General features: G+C 40.9%; 1 protein-coding gene across 1 annotated transcript in view; it reads right to left on the reverse strand.

Annotated features, from left to right (window-relative positions):
- atp1a2a (ATPase Na+/K+ transporting subunit alpha 2a) overlaps positions 1–18,631 on the reverse strand; it is a 44,378-nt gene that overhangs the window by 12,264 nt on the left and 13,483 nt on the right. The window contains exons 9-16 of the mRNA XM_080468848.1: positions 17,432–17,630; positions 16,255–16,364; positions 12,874–13,008; positions 9,853–9,932; positions 8,520–8,629; positions 6,614–6,789; positions 2,234–2,370; positions 19–169 (exon numbers count right to left, since the gene is read on the reverse strand). Of these exons, the coding sequence (XP_080324974.1) occupies positions 19–169; positions 2,234–2,370; positions 6,614–6,789; positions 8,520–8,629; positions 9,853–9,932; positions 12,874–13,008; positions 16,255–16,364; positions 17,432–17,630 (1,098 nt within the window). The remainder of the gene's footprint in view (positions 1–18; positions 170–2,233; positions 2,371–6,613; positions 6,790–8,519; positions 8,630–9,852; positions 9,933–12,873; positions 13,009–16,254; positions 16,365–17,431; positions 17,631–18,631) is intronic.

Genomic DNA, 18,631 nt, shown 5'->3' on the forward strand with positions numbered 1-18,631 from the left:
CCACTTCTGGCAATTGACCTGTCTCTGGCAGCCCTCCACTATGATGAGCTTCTGCTGAGGAGAAGTGCGAGCGAACACTATTTCAGTGTGGTTTCTCAGCAGGTCGTCCAGGTACTCCGAGCTCATGTCTTTCAGGTCTGAGCCGTGCACGACGCAAGCCTTGGCATCCCTGGAAAAACAGAAAACGGAAACAGAGTAAGAAGTCAGTGACAGCAGCAACAATTATGCAAAGAGGAGCGATGACATTTTCTTGTTTTTCTCCTAAAGTTTGTCTTTGCCACACACACACACACACACACACACACACACACACACACACACACACACACACACACACACACACACACACACACACACACACACACACACACACACACACACACACACACACACACACACAATCCAATGGCGAGAACACACCTTTTCATGCACTGTGTCTTAAAGGGACAGTTTGACATTTGGGGGGGAGGAAACGTGTGAAAATAACAAAATCAGCCGAGCGGCAAGTCTCCAGCTCACTAATTAATTCGTTTTTTTTCTTAAACTCTAAAACAAAATGGTAAAATCCACTCAGTGGTCACTTCATTAGGAACACTTGTCCATTCTAAGGTGATCTGATTCAGGTGATAATCCCCGATTTTGTCATTTATAAAAGTGAAAATGTCCACTTGGGACTGCCAGGTGGGGTAATCTTTATGATAATAGTGACTGCAGTGGATTTAAGATGGAAAGTGGTGAATACAAATATTACGATTTCAGGGTGCTTGTAGTATTTCCGTTTGAGACGAGCAGAATATTGAAAAAAACTCCAACATCCCAATTCAAGAAAACCTGAAGGATGAATATTAGTATGATTATTACAACCTTTGAATGTGTCTGGTTCACTGAAAGGAATTGATTATTCGATTGTAAAAGTGCACCTTTCAAAGTGCCCAATGAGAAATAACCCTAGCCCCATATTTAGATGACAAAAAATTAGAACTTGATTATAGTTTCTACTAGATTTGATAGATTTTTTTCTCTGTTGCTCTCCTTGGCCGGTCTCAATAATAAACATGTCACTGTATTATTGTAGTGTTGCTGTGACGCATTAGCTGAGCTGTCAGCACCATGTCGGTCAGTGCTATGTCCAATTCAACTGAGTTCAACAGAAGTTACATGAATTAGTGGGAGGAAGATGCTCTATAATCTGGATGTTCGTGGGGGAAGATGCTCTGTAATCTAGATGTTAACTGAAGTTACATCAGTCAGTGGGAGGGAGATGCTCTACATCATCAACGTTAGCGTCTCTCAAAAGAAAAACAAGATTTTTAAACAAAACAGCTGAATTAAACTACAAAGACTTTTAAAACTCTGCTAATATTCATGTCGGAGCAAAAATATCCCAAGTAGTCAGACATTATTCTGCCGTACAGGAGGACTGAGTTGGTTCAATGTTACTGATATTAATATTGATATTATTTTCCTCTAGCAAACAGGAGTTCAGTCAAATAGTAACTGTGACATCAGTGAGTAGGATATAGACAGTAGCACTGAAGATTTTAAATAGTTAATGTATAACAAAAGCAACATGTCACTGATTAGTATAAGTAACAGCTCAATAATCATTTTCCAGCACTGCTGATGAGTCTATGTCACAATTTTTAGAGAAGGCCTGAAATCCTGTACTCTCATAAGCACATATTTATGTTTTACTAACGTTCTGCGTTTCCATATGATGGCAGTAATGGTTCCATTTAACTAGCCTGTCAAGTTTATTCCCGTTCGTCCTTCATTGAAGTACTTTTCCTTTTTCATTCGTCACCTTCAGAGCTGCCTTCGAGTGGATTCCGTTACCTTCATCCACAGGTCTCTCACTTGTTTCTAATGATTCTCCCTGCGCGGCTCAGCTCTGCCCCCCCCCGCTTCATTTATGGGGGAGGCGTCCACATTTGCACTTAACTCTCGGTTAAACATGTCAACTCCTCCTTTAAACGCACGCATACGACCTTACACACACATCCCGCTGACACATCACTGCCCACATGCTCAACTGCTCGCGCAATCACACAGAAGGTTATTACAGGACGCTTCAGCACACAGCCACAGCCTTCCTTGACACACACACACACACACACACACACACACACACACACACACACACACACACACACACACACACACACACACACACACACACACACACACACACACACACACACACACACACACACACACACACACACACACACACCTGGGGTTAACTTGGCTCAGAGGGATGTTCAGTCTTCCTGCGATGTCCTCAACCGTCTCGGTGCCCTCAGAGATGATGCCCACTCCTTTAGCAATGGCCTTGGCTGTGATTGGGTGGTCCCCGGTTACCATGATAACCTGACAGCACACAGAAGGTCTCATAAATAAGAAAGCTTTACAGCGGTAACGACCCCCCCCCCCCCCCCCTCCACTGTATGTCATCTGTGTGTCATGTGTCACAACATGCTTGAGCTACAGTACGGAACAGGCTTTCATGGCCTATAAGTCATCTGAATGTGTTGTGTAGTTACACTGGCGAACAATGGTGCGACTGGAGGTGAAAGGTTCAAAGCCGACAGCAGCGCTGAAAAATCTTTAGTATTGTGTTTCCCCATCAGCGAAATTGTGTGAAACCCATAGAAACTGAGAGGAAAAAAGAAAGCAACATTTTTCCTCCCGCTACCTTTAGTCGAGGCTCGAATGACCTATAAAATATTTGCTATATCTGCCCATTGGAACAGTTAATAATGAAAATTTTTGACCACAGTGTGGTTGGGAAGTTTCTCATGATTCAAGACGTCAAACTCAGAGTAAATAGAGACCATCAGATAGTTTTTATATATTAAAAAAAAAAATAACTAAGTGTAAAACCAACTAAAAAATTATCCTAAATGTTACAGTTGTATGTGCACTGTGCATATGCTGACTAGTTTGTTTGGCGTATTACCAAATGAAATTTATCTATTGTGTGCATTGGAAGAAACATGCTGAGTCAACAAACAAAAAAAGTGGTAAAAACAACAACTGTTGTTTGTGTAATTAAGAGCTGAATTAGTCTGTTTTTTTTTTTTTTTAAATACTGCACAAGCAAACTATTTGATAATGGAAACTAATCAAAATGATCGGTGATGTTGTCACTTTACCAACAGCTCAGAAAGAAGCAACACAACTATGAGACTTACCTAATTTCACTTGTCTCATAAAAGGTGATCAACAAATCACATAACCAGGAAGCTACAGGAAGGATCTTTTGAATTCCTTCCATAAATTCCTAAGGTTGCTCAGTTACAGAGTGATTTGACTTGTAGAGTGCAAATCTTTTAAAAATTGCCCAGAATGAAAAAAACAATAAAAAAAAAAAAAACACGAGAAGTAACTGACAGAATTGGACTTTACTCAAAGGTTCATTTTTCATCTTGTGACAGACGTGACAAAAGAACATACTGCATAATGGATATTAATACCCTTTTCTTCAAAGTCACAAAGCAGAAACAATCTGCTCGGGGCTGGGGAACAACTGAGAGTACCTTTGATATTTCTGTGGGAGGACTAAAAGTGAAATATAGTATTTACTTCTGAGTAGTCGATTTGTAAAAACATGTTTATGATTGTGATATATGCGACGACAATGGGTCTACGGTTTTATCCCCGTGCATATGCGACATAATAAGTTATCTTTAATATCTGGCTGTAAAACTCTATAATAAGTATGGAAATAATATGGAGCACCTTGTTGAAAATCCCCATCACTGCTATAATCCCCGGTATTGCATATGGCGGCTGAATGAGGGTATATTGAAGATCAAGCAGCATATGACAGCACACTACACTGCACACTGAAACTTTAACATCCAGTAAATATAATTAAAGGAGCAGAGCCGTGCGCGTTAGTTTCCCCTCCCTGAGCTCAGCTGCAAGAGTATACACCAGATATTTATACAGCAGATTTCCCACAATGCACCTACACAGGACTCAATTCCTCCACATCCAACAGCTATGAGCTAAATTCAAACATCTTCACAAGGCTGATAAAATTCACGTCAACCACTTTAGCTTCAGTTCAGATCTGACTTGAGTTCGAATAACGCAGAAGGCTGCTTTTTCTTCATGTTCTGCATCAAAACTGCGGGAGCCCATCCGATGTTAAATATTTTACGCTGCTCACATAATCGCAATCTAATACGGAGCTGAGTTTAATTTCTTTCCCCCCCCAAAAAAAAACTAACTCTATAAGGAATAGATCTATGCAAACATTAGCTGCAAGTCTGTGTATCTAATAAGCAGCGTGAATGAAAAGCAACACACTCACAGATATCCCAAACTATCATTTCATTAGAATTAGCAATGTTTCACTTACATTCACAAGCCGTGAAAAGCCGACAGGATATAGTTAAAGCCTGGAAAACAGCTTTTTTAAATATACTATTAAATATTAAATCTTGCAGCCATTTCTACATTTCTAATGGACCCTGCTTTGTTTTTAAGCCAATTATACCGCGTCTCTCGACACTTCACCATCAAGGGAAGTGTGATGACTTTTGTATCCGAAATTAAATGTGCAGAATCCCTTCCTGCATTTGTAGTCATTCACCTGAATGAGAATGCCTCCTTCTGCTCATTATCCATTTTTATCTCTGTTGGAAGTTGCTTAACCTTCCTGCGGCCTCGCTTATTACTTTCCTGACAAAACATCTGCTCTGTGTGTATTTGCGATTGATTAACGCGTAATGACAATTTGCGATGAGTCTGTTGAGTTTGCATTGCGTAACGTGGATTTCTTTACAAATTGCATTCGGAATATAATGAGTTCTGCTTCTATGTCTGATCTGTCAATTTAGCATCAGTAAATTGCCTGAAATGCATTTATTAGTGGGAGGAAACCAGAGTATGTGCACAAGAACCAAGCACACATGAGGAAAACATACAAAGTCGCAAAGGTTCGGAATCAAACCACAGACCTTCTCGCAATGAATCAAAAGTGCCAGCTTTGTTATATCCCTGAGCACAAAGTCAATTGTCATACATAACATGTCTCTTCAGCCTCTCTGCAGTGGCTCTAAAATTACATTTGAATAACAGCCATCTTTCATTTTAGTTTGTTGCTTAGCAGACATTTTTAAAGGGAGTCTTTAACTTGCTGTTTGAGGTGACACAAAAGAATGTTTCAGGATTTTTTCATCGAAAAAAAAAGAAAAGAAAAGAAAAGAAGAAGAAGCATGAAATATCCTACCATGTCACCTGCCCGGCACTTTAGCTCTGCAGGTTATTAATGCTGCGTTTCTCAAGAGTCTCTCAGAGGAAAACAGACAGTTCAATTCATGGTGGAACGTCTCAGTTGCTTTTCCTGCCAGTGTCGCTGAGTCGCTGAGTGTGTTGTTCTGGTATCTGTTTTTAACTGGAGTATTTAATTTACTGGCCACTTTTTACTTTCACTCCCAAACATTTGAGCTCACAAGTCTGTACTTTTGTCCTCATTACATTTTTTTTCAAACAGGCTGTTTTTATCTTCTCCCACATGAGTGTCAAACACCTTTTAGTTCAGAGGCGGCATACAAAACCATTTTCATCTTTAGTGGGCCGGACCTGTAAAACCTGTGTCATAATAGGCTTTAAATTTAAAGTTTTTCTTTGTTGTGGCGCAAAGTATATGTAATGAAAGTGTCTATACTCTCCCAAAACCAAACAATTACGACAAAAAATGACTAATATCTCAACATGAAGCCAATTAATAAAACCTTCTGATACAAAATAAAGTGAAATGTCAAAACAAATAATAATAATAATAATAATTAAAATTTTGTTTGTGTTATGTGGAGCCCTGCCAGGTTATAACCTATTTTCTGACTCAAAACTATATTATATGTTGAATTTTGATCTGTGTCACTTCTGATGATTAAATTGAACAAATAGTATTAAAAACAATTTCTCATGCCAAAAACAGAAAAATTGCATGTCAGTAAAATCTCCTTTTTAATTTTAGAATGTTGTATATCGGTACATTTGAGAACTTTCTGAATTCAACAAAAAAAAAAAAAAAAAAAGTGAAATCTGTTTTTTAAATTTTTTCATACATGTATACCTCCACCTGCAAACGTTGAAAACATCCTCACGCTAAACAATGAACCCTCAACTGCAGTAAGAAATGCAGGTTAAGCGTGGCGGCCGTCGCTCTTGTGTGAAAGCGTGTGAAACGTTGTTTGTGTTTATCAGTGCTCTGACGCTGCTGGAGCAGTGAAAATGCACCATATAAGTGAAGTCCATCGACCATTGGGAGTCCATTGACTTATGTAAAGAAGTTGAGTACTTTTGCCACCTCTGATAGACAGTAAGACCGAACATACATTGAAATACATCACAATCACCATCATATTTTGCTCTCAGCGGCTTCTTATATAAAACGTCATTTATCGATCAGGAACAATCTGGTGACCATTTGAGAAGGCTTCAGCTACCATTTGGGCTTCATCCTGTGATTTGAAAATACATTTCACCTGCAAATCTCTTCCCTTAAAAGCTCAATAAAATGAAGCCCTGAGAAAAGGTTTTTTTTTTTTTTTTTTTCAGGAACTACAACGAATGTTGAATCTGTGGAACCAATTACCTTGATGCCAGCTGAGCGGCATTTACCCACTGCGTCAGGCACAGCGGCACGTGGCGGATCAATCATGGAGATGAGACCCAGGAAGCAGAGCTGCTCGGTGGGGAAGTTCATGTCTTCGCTGTCGAAGGGGAATCCTCGGGGGAACTGGGATGAAGACATGTTCAAGTGGCAGAAACCTGCAGCAGAAGAGGGATCAGTGAGGTGATCCTTCGCAACTGATTGAAATTACCTTCATAAGTGTCACGCGGATCCAGAAAGTGGCTCTTGATGTGTTGGTGCTTTTACATTTATACCGCCAAGTTTCTTCATTTCATGAATTAGGCCAAAGTAACTCATGAAACATCTACGTTAAAGGACTGAACATTTTAAATATTCCTTACGCTGAAATACTCAGAAATAAATACATCAAACAGACATATGAAAGACTTTCAGGTACTTTGATCCCCGTTATGTTTTATATTTGAATAACAGCATTTTTTGTCTTGATGTACATTTAATTACTGCAGATTTCAAACAGTCAGTCATTGTTCTCCGTCCATCAATAAATTCATTCGTCTTCTACGTTTCTTTATCCATCTCAGGGTTTCAGAGGCGTGAAAATTATTCCAGCTGACTTAGTGAAGGCAAGTTACACCCTGGGCAGGTCACACAGACACACAACTACACACTTACATTGGACCCATTAACCTCAATCACATCTGTAGCAACCAATACTTTCAACTACCAGTAATATAAACATTTTGGCTATTTTGAGTGTAATAAAACCAATAAATGGATAGTTATTACAACAATGGCTCAAAAATCCTATTACACTATTGGCAAGTAATTACATTATTGGCTTCATTACATTTGAACATGGCAAAAATATTACATTACAGGCCATCATTACATTATTGCCATGTTTTTGGAGTGTGTGAGGACCATACATGCACAGAGACAACATGTACACTCCACCCAGAAAGGCAACTAAGGCCAAAGCAGGATTTGAGCCGGGGGACATTCCCACTGTACGGTGGAAGTGCGAACCACTGCACCGCTACGCAGTCATATCATCATTGAAAATATCTCAAATGATTGTAGATCCTCAAAAAGTGAAGCAAAACAAAAAGCATGGGGGGAAAAAAAAAAAAAAGCAGCCTAAGTATAAAGCGTTCTTTTTTTTTTCTTTTTCTGTCACGATGCACCCCACATATCATCATCATTACCCTAGGCATAAATGAGGCTCGATAATTTACATGATTTCAGGAGTTTCACTCCAAAAATGGCTCGATTCCACATTCCACTGTTGTGACACCTTCTTGAACAAAAATGATGATAGCTCATAATTATTACCTATGGCACTTTTTAAAAGACGACAGGTAAGGTTTTTGTTTTTTTTTTCTTTCTTTCTTTCTTGGTTGTCAAATTGATGACATTTACAGAGCCGGGATGTGGAACACTTTAGAGACACTGAAAGCTGAACTTCAAGTAATGATTTTTTTTAACCCAAAAAAGTGAGGGTGACATTTTGCAAGCGGAAATGTTATTATGTTACTTTTTGAAGCAGAATTTGACCCGAATTGAACTACAAATTCACCGGTACCTGATAGTTCTTAGACTAGGTAGCAAATCCCACATTAAAACGTCTTCTTCTTTTTCTTTTTTTTTCTTTTTTTTTCATCCTGTCTAATATGGGTAATTTTAGCATTGGCCGCTATCAGCTGCTTTCCTGAGTAAGACTTTCATGCCAAAACCTTCTTTTTTAGGCACAGAGCTGCAATGAAAGCAGTCTACATTTTTATGGGGACATTTGGGTAAAGCACCTTGTTTACCAGAGAGATTGTAAAAAGTAAGAGCTGTGTCCAACTGCTCCTGCTTTCCACCTATTCCCCAGCGGACTGATATCCGTTTGTTCAGCCAAACATACCCAGCACTCGCTCTCCCAGTCCGCCCAGGTCCATGTAGGCACTTTGGAAAGCTTCTCGCCAGTTTTCGTCCAGCGGCTGCTCCTGGCCGTGGATCATGATAGTACTGCACCTGCAGAACATTTAATAATGCATTAAGCTTCGCCGCGGCTCACAGTGATGACTCTATTCAGGTGGCAATTGTGTTACACAACGAGGATATAATATGAACTGAAAACACACACACACGCATTCAGACCCGGAGGGACGCGCCCGCCCAAACATGTAAACACACAGCCACAAAAACATCCGCTTCTATTTGTTTTCATTATTTTTACAACAGCCAGCGTCACTTTAATGACACCCATCATTAAGTCTCCTCTTCATTGTTTGTCTGCCGAACAACGCGTCTAAAGATACACAAATGAAGGACTATATCTGGGATTTGGACTAATAATTGGACCGTGGGTGCTCAGCCATATACAAAGGCTGGATCACGATTAAGAGCTTATCCTAAACTCTCCTCCTGTTAATCTGCACACAGATTTATATTTCCTACCTTTTTAAAAACGCAAAACTGGCTCTCGGTAATTCCCCGACCTGTCAGACACATTAGCAACAGCTATTTTTCAGAACCACAAAATTACATTTCTACACCAATAAATTGCGGCGAGAAATACTCTTTGAGGAAAACAACAATTGTAGACAAATTTTGCCCAAATAATCTAATTTGTTGAGCAAAATCCACTTGTAGTGATTGCAGTGTGATTAAATTTTATGATCGTGTTGGCTATGCTTGTTGAAAAAGGGAAGGGGAAAAAAAAGGAATTATAATTCAACAGACTGTGTTCAAGTAGGAAAACAATCCCATTGTACGAGCAGAATAATCTGATGGAGACAGCGTTGCGTATTTTGCCGGCAGAGTGACAAAGTGAATTCATCGGGGGTTATTATCACCAGTAGATTAATACACATTTGCTCCAGTGATAATTTCCTGCAGCTGGTTAGTGAATGTGAGATTGCGTCTAAACACACTACGGTGTGTGTGTGCACGCATGCCACTCGGGCCGACAGCGTGGCTCCCTGATGTGTTTTTAATAGTTCCTCACAACAAAGTTCATAGTGCAGAGGGATGAGCTGCATTAAGCTTCGGCTGCGCAGGCTGCCCTTTTCACTGTCACAGTGATTTTGGTCTTTTCTACGACAATATTGGAAAGAAATATATATATACATAATATTGCCAACGTTTAATACAAGCTCGTCTCTCTTTGCAACGCAGTAGTAAATGGAAAACAAGTCCGATTTCTTGTATTTTCCTTCTGAGACATAAAATCAATCCATTATTGATTAACTAACCTGTCCAAGATTCTTTCTGGTGCTCCCTTCATGACCAGAATATGACCGGAGGGATTGTCCTCCACTTCATGGACAGAGAGCTGGAACAAAAAGGACGGGAGAGTCGGACTGGTGAGGACAGAAAACAATATGTAAACAGATTTTTCCTTTTTTCTTTTTCCTGGGATATTTTTGTTTTTGTTCTCTTTCAGTTTCGAAAACGATTCAAGACAGACATCCTCCTCATCGGCACTCAACAATGTCCAACTTGGTGCCAGCTATCATTTTTGAGAGTTGCTGTCATATTTCTCCCAGTGGCTCAAAATAAAACTCTTATCGAAGCCTGAGCTTGACTGAGCGCCACAACAAAAGTCGTATGTACCCCTACCCCACCCACCCACCCCCCCGCTGCTGAAAGAGCATTCATCCACACACTCGCATGTAGTCCTGCGGTGTTGCACCTTACATTACCCCTTCCCTTACCTAAACATACACACCAATAGAAAAGTGCACACGCACACACACGCACACACACGCACACACTCCCCCAGGTAATTTGTATCTGAGTCACAGCATATCTAATCTCACAAAACCAGAGCAAAATTGCTTTTCTCCCCACCCTTCAATGCTAGACGGTCCTATTTTAAGTCGGGGAACAGGTGTACAAATGCATGCAGGAAGTCCTTTGTTTGCTTCAACATCACTGTTGTGTTATTCATGTGCTGGTTTGAATCTCCTGACGGGCCGGGGTAGATTGGGTGTGGGAAAGTGAAGGAACCACGCATCAGCATGCCTTAATTATTGCTGTGCCCTTGAGCAAGGTGTGAAAGCTCTGTGTGATGAGCTACTTTAGCTCGGGATTACTTTTATGCCAGTGTTGTTGTTGACTTTGTGAAAGTGAACGTCAGGTTCATCACTTATTCATTTGTTGATTTATTTAATGTTGGCTTTAAAAATCTTAAGGCCTTTTGTGTGTGAGGGCGTCCAAGTTTGGATGTGTTGCAGGATTCCTATTGGCCAAGTGTGATCACTGAAGAGCTTCTACACTTTATGTTTGAGTTCCTCTGAGATTCTGGTATAGTTTCATTTTCCGTAAATCTCCTGTTATTTTGCCAGCAGCTATGTTTTGTGTAGTTTGTCCTTAGACCTTTCTGAAAGTCATTGGTCTAATCTTTACAGCAAGCACAAATACACCACTAAGTAATGTACGTTATTATTTATCAACCAGATTCGTTGTGTTGATTTAACTGGATGTGAAAAATCAATTTAAAGTCATAGGATCAGTTCATGATCCTCCGTAAACGATGATGTTGTGTAGGATGGCAGAAAAGTAGTAAAGGCTCCTGGTTAAAATATTGTGGTAGATATTGAAAAGCAAGAAAGAAATCACAAGACATTGGAGCAAGGAAACTCCACCAACAAGGGATCACTTTTTAAAGCTCATGGAATATGTGTCAACATATTCAGACTCCAAGAAGTTCAGCTGGGAAAAAACAATGGAGGAACTTGATGGTATACAAGACTGAAAGGACAATACTGGATTATAAACTATAAGCAATGTATAAAATTGTCTTTATCACAGATGGCATTGGTTCTTTGATTTTTATATATCTTTGTGTATTTATAAAATGATTTCTATCAAAGATTTATGTGGAAAAAGAGTTGTAACGGCTGCTTTTAAAATGAAAATTACTGATTCATCGGCATTTGGCAACCAGCATATTTGTAGTTCACAGTGATATAATTCATGGCTCAGGGTGTATGTCTGTATCGAGGACTGTTAAGAAAGGTAAAGTCAAGCTTTTTCTGCAATATTTTTCTGCAAATATGTTAAAATTGTGTGTTACAGTCATCCGATATATCAATTATTTAAGATCTGAGATAATGTGAGGAGACACTGGGTCACAGTGAACTACACGGTTCATCATGGAGTCCACATAAAGGTATGAGGCAAATATCAGCTCATTCCTTTGAGATTTTCTTGATTTATTCGATTGACAAAAAAATGGGACATACATGAAGTCACGGTGACCTTAAGCTTCCTGAGTCCACGTCTCTGACTCAGACTGAATGTGTGTGCCAAACTGAAAGAAATTCCCCCAAGATATTTCAGGGCCATCACATTAACGCAAATGAAGCGGGCAGATGGGTGGGCAACCTGAAAACAGAATGTCTGCAGCCTACGGCAGACACCTCAGCCAAGGCATAAAAATGAATTTCGGTTAACGGATGTCAAAGGATTTACAGCCAGAGCATCAAACAGCAGGTCTTTTCACCTAACTCCACCCAAATCTTGTTTTACTAGAGCCACTTCTGTCATGCAAACAGGAAGTCATTTCATTCAACCGCTGTTTAATCGAAAATGACACATCTTCAATTCTTGATTTTAACAGGGGGGATTTTTTCCACTGCAACTATTCAAACAAATGAAATTTGTTTGTGCTGAAAAGAAGCTACAGAGCATAATTCCAGCAGCCAGAAAGGACCACTTCACAATCCAGATGTGAGCATGAATAAAACACATTGAAAAGCGCTTTAGTGTGTCAACTGTTTGTCTGTGACCGACTGTGATGTGGTTTGCAGCTTTTTGGGCAGTTTCCAAGGGGAAGTGTGAATAGGAGTATAAATGTGGAGCAGCAGGTTGTCACTGTAAAAAGGCGTGTGTGTTCTGGCACTGCCTTCGCCCGATGGAGAAAGGTTAGAAAATGAATATACATGAGATGTTTCTCACATATTTCCATGCAAAGTCTTGAAATGGAAAGTGTAAAACTGTGTTTTCGCGGGATTGACAGAACTGTGAGGAGTAACTTGTGAATTTCTTAAGTAAAAAGCTGTGTAATGCAAACAATTCCAACGTGGATTTACATTGTGTACATTGTGAAAAATGAAAACGAGAGCATAGTAAAATGTTATGACAATCATGAAAAAAATGACACATTAATTTCATTTTCAGAGTTAGATTATTTCATGCAAATCACACTTACTTTACGATGATAACGACAAAACAATCAGAAAAAGCTTGTGTGCCGTCACATTGAATACCTGATACTTGTTGGTGGAGTTGAAAGGGACTTCTGTAACTTTGGGGTTCCTGCTCCTCAAGTTACGAACGTTCCCACAGCACAGCTCGATGCATTTCAGCAGAGCTGATTCAGACGCATCCCCCGCTGTGTCCCTCTGGGCGAAGACACACAGGGGCACATTAGTACAGTCACTCACATATGCATATTAAGAAATGAGTGTCGTCTGTCTCACTGCCTGTGTTTATCGCACTGCGGCGGAGGGAAGCTTTTTGGATTACGTGGCATTTAATTGATTATAGCAGTGCCGGAGACACTTTAGAGAACTTTCCTTACTTTTATTGTGGCTCTCATTTATGCTGTTGGAAATCCGAAGTCATCTCCAGCAATGATGCTTGTATTATGGACACAACGTTTTTCTTTCAGTTGAGAGTGCCAAACTGTGGTCCCTAAGGTCTACTGTCCTGCATGTTGTTGTTTTGTTTGTCTGTAATGAGCAGCTTGTAACCAGAGCTGGACGATTTATCTGATTCAAACATGTGGGAGCAGAGACACATATGAAGGACCGTGTTCCTCCAAGGTCAGGAATCAACACCATTGATTTCAACCTTTTGCGCATTGCCTGTTGGCGATAATCAATACCTGGTGTGTATTGGGAAACTGAGTAGAGCGTTCGCCCAAGCGCGTCAAACTTCATAAGTTGCTTTGTGAGGTAAAATAATTCCTACATTCATTTACTGAGAGTGGATGTGATTATAAAAAGTGAAAGTTAAAAGGTATCATCTGTACTTTTACTGTATCTAAACAACAAACATGTAAAAAAAAAAAAAAAAACCTGCAGACTCCAAAATATCCAAACTTGACCGAAAACATTTCGCATTGAGAAAAGATCCCAAACTGAACAAGTGTAGCCCGCTGGCAAAGATAAGAGCCCACACACTAAATCACACAAAGATCTAAAAAGTCCTACTTTACATGGCTCTGAATGTTATTATCTCCTTCGTGGATGCGCAGTGTTTGATATTTGTTTTCAGGGGTTTTGGAGGTTTATCGGCTTCAGATTGTGTGGCAGAGTTGCTTATGTGGTACTTGAATCTATTTTTTTTTTGGGGGGGGGGGGGGGTCTCTTTTGATAACCTGTAAAAATAAATTAAATAAATAAAAATCCACACACATATAAAATCCACAGTGACGACTCTGAATCAGCTAGCTTTAGGAGCCAATTTATTAAAATCGATGCTGAAATGATTGACCTGACGCCCAGTACACCAGCAGGAACCAAACCAAGACAAGAAATTTCTCTTTGTTTCTGTTTATTCATTCATGAAGAGCCACAAAACAAGGACACGCGCTCAGAAAGATTTGTCCTTGTTTGTGCCTTTTCATGAATTAATAAATAGATCAAGGAAATTCCATTTCTCTGTTTTTTTTTTCCGGGTGGAGATGGGAGCCTGCTCCTGTAGTGGTACTGATGCCTTGGCTGCTGTGTTGGAGTGCTGTCAGGAGACATGGCTGCTACTTAAAGTGAGGAGGAAGCCTGGGCACCTCCGGGGGGGTGGGGTGGGGTGAGGTGGGTGGCTTTGGGGTGCGGGGGGGCCGAGCCAGCAGTGGTAGGGTCTATTCCCACCGGAGTCAGGACGCTGTAATCCCTGCCACTGAGAGGCAAACTGAGAATTTCTCCAGGTCAGTGTAGCACCGGTTGGAGGATGGCGGTTCGTAAAACACTGAGATATTATTGGCTTTACCCACCCAGCTGTGTGTGTTTGTGTGTCTGTGTGAGAGAGTTATTTCCAGGGGTGTATTGGATTATGTGTATGTGTGTGTGTGTGTGTGTGTGTGTGTGTGTGTGTGTGTGTGTGTGTGTGTGTGTGTGTGTGTGTGTGTGTGTGTGTGTGTGTGTGTGTGTGTGTGTGTGTGTGTGTGTGTGTGTGTGTGTGTGTGTGTGTGTGAGGCTGATGATTTGCTGACCAATAAAAAGAATACGAAGCGTACTTGCTTGTATCTAAAAACACCTTCATATTCACACGAGCTTACCTCATGTCATGAGGTGTATGTATATGCATATACACAAAACTACATTGACCAATCAGCCATAACATTATGACTCCTGTAAAGTGCTGTGAATACCATGGATGATCTCGTTATCGTGGCTCCTGTGAGTCAGTGGGCTAGTAAGACTTTTGTCCTCAAAGCTGATGTGTTGGAGGCCGAAAAAATGGGCAAACATTTAACAGTTGTCTTGTCAGATCATCCTCAAAAAAATGCCTCTATTGAAGGGTATTCCCAGTCTGCATTGCTTAGTGCTCCAAAGTATCTATCAAAGGGCATTAATGTATGTCGGCTATTCTGTTTGGTTCGATGCAAGAGATGAGTTCAAATTGCCGCTGAAGTGATGTTGTTTCAAACAGATGTGAAGGATACGAAGTGCACCACGAACCAGAGTCTTGATGTCATGGCTGATGTGCGTAGAAATATTACTGATTACACTCAATACGACTAAAGTATGCTGACTTGTGACCTTTCAGGATTCATGAAATAGGACCTTAAATACTTTATTCATTGATCAGCAGTACGTGAAGACAGATCACATCATCAAAATGCTGCTGATAATGAATAAATGATAATCTACAACCTGTTGGGGAGTCAATGTGCTGCCTGACGAAGCATGTTGATTTAATAATTTAATGCATTTCAAACATATTCAGTAAGCCTTAAGAAGATAGATCAAAATTGAAATGAATGCTTTGATTGAGGTATTGCTATTTTTACATTAATAAAGGGCTTACATGTGTCTTCGACCACTTGTCAGTAGTATATTGACTATTAATGGCTCGACTTTGATAAAGTGAAACCTGTAGACTGCCAGTATAATTTACTTTTGAGCACTGCAGTGATGTAAATCTCTGCTATTTAGGCTTTAATTATGGAAGTTTAAGATATCAATTGTATAGATAAATGGATTTAGAGACATAATATGTGTGTTTTGACTGTCAGACATACTGTATATTGAGAAAAATCATTAGATCTTGTCATGATTTAGGTATGAATTCATCCATTGCTGTAATAGCTGTAGCTGCACACGTTCACATTACTGTAATATGGCTTTTATGAACAATAAGAGAGGGTATGAATAATTCTTCCACTACAGTCTATTTTTGAGTGACAGCCCACCTGACACTGCTCTAATGTTGTTAACTTCACCCTACTGGCAAACCATGCAGATAAAATCATGTCTTATGAATAATGTGCATGTATTATTTGATCAGACTCTAAAATGAGTGCGTTCGTGACGCCTTCGGATCAAACTGAATGTGTTGTACCCCACTGCTTTAGAGGACTGCGATAAAACTAAAACATCAATGCAAAGGTTTGGGAAGCTGCTGTTGTCGTGTGAAGTTCATACCATCAGGATGGGAACGCTCTCCTGTCCGGCTTTGAAATCAGCTCTGTTGCACAGGCCGGCCACGCGAGACAGAGCAGCCCACGTACCAGAGCTCTTGTCAAAACCTGAACCTGAGAGAATAGCACAGGGAGTTGGTGTTAGACTGGTTCTTTTTTTTTTTTTTTAACCAGGGCTCATGCAGTATTTACTCTACTGTCTTAACTGTTGGTTCACAGAATAGCACTGGAGATTATAACTACATAACAGAATCCGGGTCAGTTAAGTTGAGCAATCACTTTTTCCTTGACAAATGGGGTTTTTCCAATTCCCTGGTCAGGAAAATGGCATTCATTTTTAACAAGAACGTCTGAAAAAAAAATAATAATAATGCCATGTGGATATGGACTGAATCAAAATTTCATCCATCCTACACAATCAAACTGAAAATGACCTTCACTCTGCTGCCGGCACCCGCATTCATTTTTCATATGTGCCTGAACTCTCCAGAGTGGTCACTGTCACTGTTATTGTGAAAACAGAATGTAATAGTGTCAGGCAACAAGTGGTACACAGGGGCAAACTGTGGCTGGAGCTTTGACACCGCAAGGTGCAAAAAGCTGCAAAAGCAGCAACAGCTGCAGAAATATTGTGCACTCCTGAAAAAGTGAAGCACTCTGCTGTTCCTCAGTGTTACTTCAGTGGTACGGCCTTTGTCAGCACCACTGGCTATTCACTGTGTGACTCCACAACTGTCTGACTCAGAAGTCATTAGTATGCACAGAGCACCTGCTCCTTTTTATGCCAGACCTTTTGGTTATTGCTAAAAAAGCCTTTTGGAAATTTGGCTTGATGTTTCACTGTTTGGTGGGAGACAGGAATCCGATTGGTTCTGCAGTGGCAGGCTTGCCCAGGAGTAAGGCGGGGGGGGGGGGGCATGTTTCTAGCTGAGATTTGTGCCGCCCACTGCACGCCACTGCTCAATTAATCCAAAGCAGTAGAGTGAACAGCCTCATTGGCTGGCGGTGTAAACATAGGACAGATGAATTTCAGCAGGTGGTCACCCCCACCCCCCCACCCCCACATTCCCACACAATCTCTCTCTCTCCCATTTTCATCTCTCACTCTCCCCATCTATCCTCCAAGCTCTTTGCTTCCACCTTTTTCTCCTTCCCTCCTCCTCATTTCATCTCTGTCTTACCAGACTGGTCCTCGGTGGTGTCCGCCTCGTGGATCTGGTTGTCGAACCACATGTGGGCCACGGTCATGCGGTTCTGGGTCAGCGTGCCCGTCTTGTCGGAGCAGATGGTGGAGGTGGAGCCGAGAGTCTCTACGGCCTCCAGGTTTTTCACCAGACAGTTCTTCTTGGCCATGCGCTTGGCAGTGAGAGTCAGACACACCTGGCAGGTGAGGCGGGGGGAGAAAGAGGAGGAAGAAAGAGAGGGAAGTGGAGGGCCGGGATGGATGATTGTTAGTCGGTGTTGGAGGAGAGCATGTGTACGCAGCGGTGCATTCAAGTGTTTGTGCATGTGTAACCATGCGTGGTCCAGGCGCCTGCCGAATGGTTGTGTGTGCGCGCGTGTGTATTTGCATGGCTGGTTAACAGCAGGTGAACAGGAACATAAAAGTACAACATACAGACATATTCCACATGTTTTAAGAGCCACATCATGATGCATTAATTCAAGCTGACCATATAGCCCGCATAGGGGCGAATAAATCACAGTAACACGAACATTTCCACACACAGCTCGTGGTGTGTTTAAAGTGAAAGCACCTAAAGAAACCAGCCACTGGAAGTTAATTTATTTTCTGTGACCAGTGAAATGTCGACTGATGGCATTTCAAATGCCAGCTGGCACCCACCTCAGCTCACACTCGGTTTATTGTTGCAGAAAAACTTACTTCAACATTTGACCAACTTGGAGTGATAAATCACCAAGCTGCTTTTCTTTAGCATCATTAGAGCGCCACATATCATTCACTCAGGCTTCAACAGTGTCAGGAAAAACACAGGTGCAGCTAATAGCACTGAGGATGGAGCAGTTCCATGAAGATGTGCCAGTAGCCCATCATGGCAAGCCAGCCGGCACATTATCGGCACTCTGGAACTGGCAAGCTTCACGCTGCTCTAATCAATATTTTTATGTCAACAATGGATCAAATGGCTGTGCGTAATGTGAAAGCTGCTGCTCAAGATGAAATGCCCATCGAGAATAAATCACCCATCCAACAACTCCAATCAGCTGTATGGTTGTTAAGCCACTTTTAGTTGATTATTTTGGGCTTTAATCTTCAAAATGCTCATTGTTTCACAGCAGCCTGAACTGATACGCAACGACAGTGAAGAAAAAACACAAATCTGTACACTTGTGAACAAAAACGGTTGACCTTGATTGTC

The sequence above is a fragment of the Lipophrys pholis genome (assembly GCF_963383615.2).
Source record: "Lipophrys pholis genome assembly, chromosome: 1".
In the NCBI taxonomy this organism is placed as follows: Eukaryota; Metazoa; Chordata; class Actinopteri; order Blenniiformes; family Blenniidae; genus Lipophrys; species Lipophrys pholis.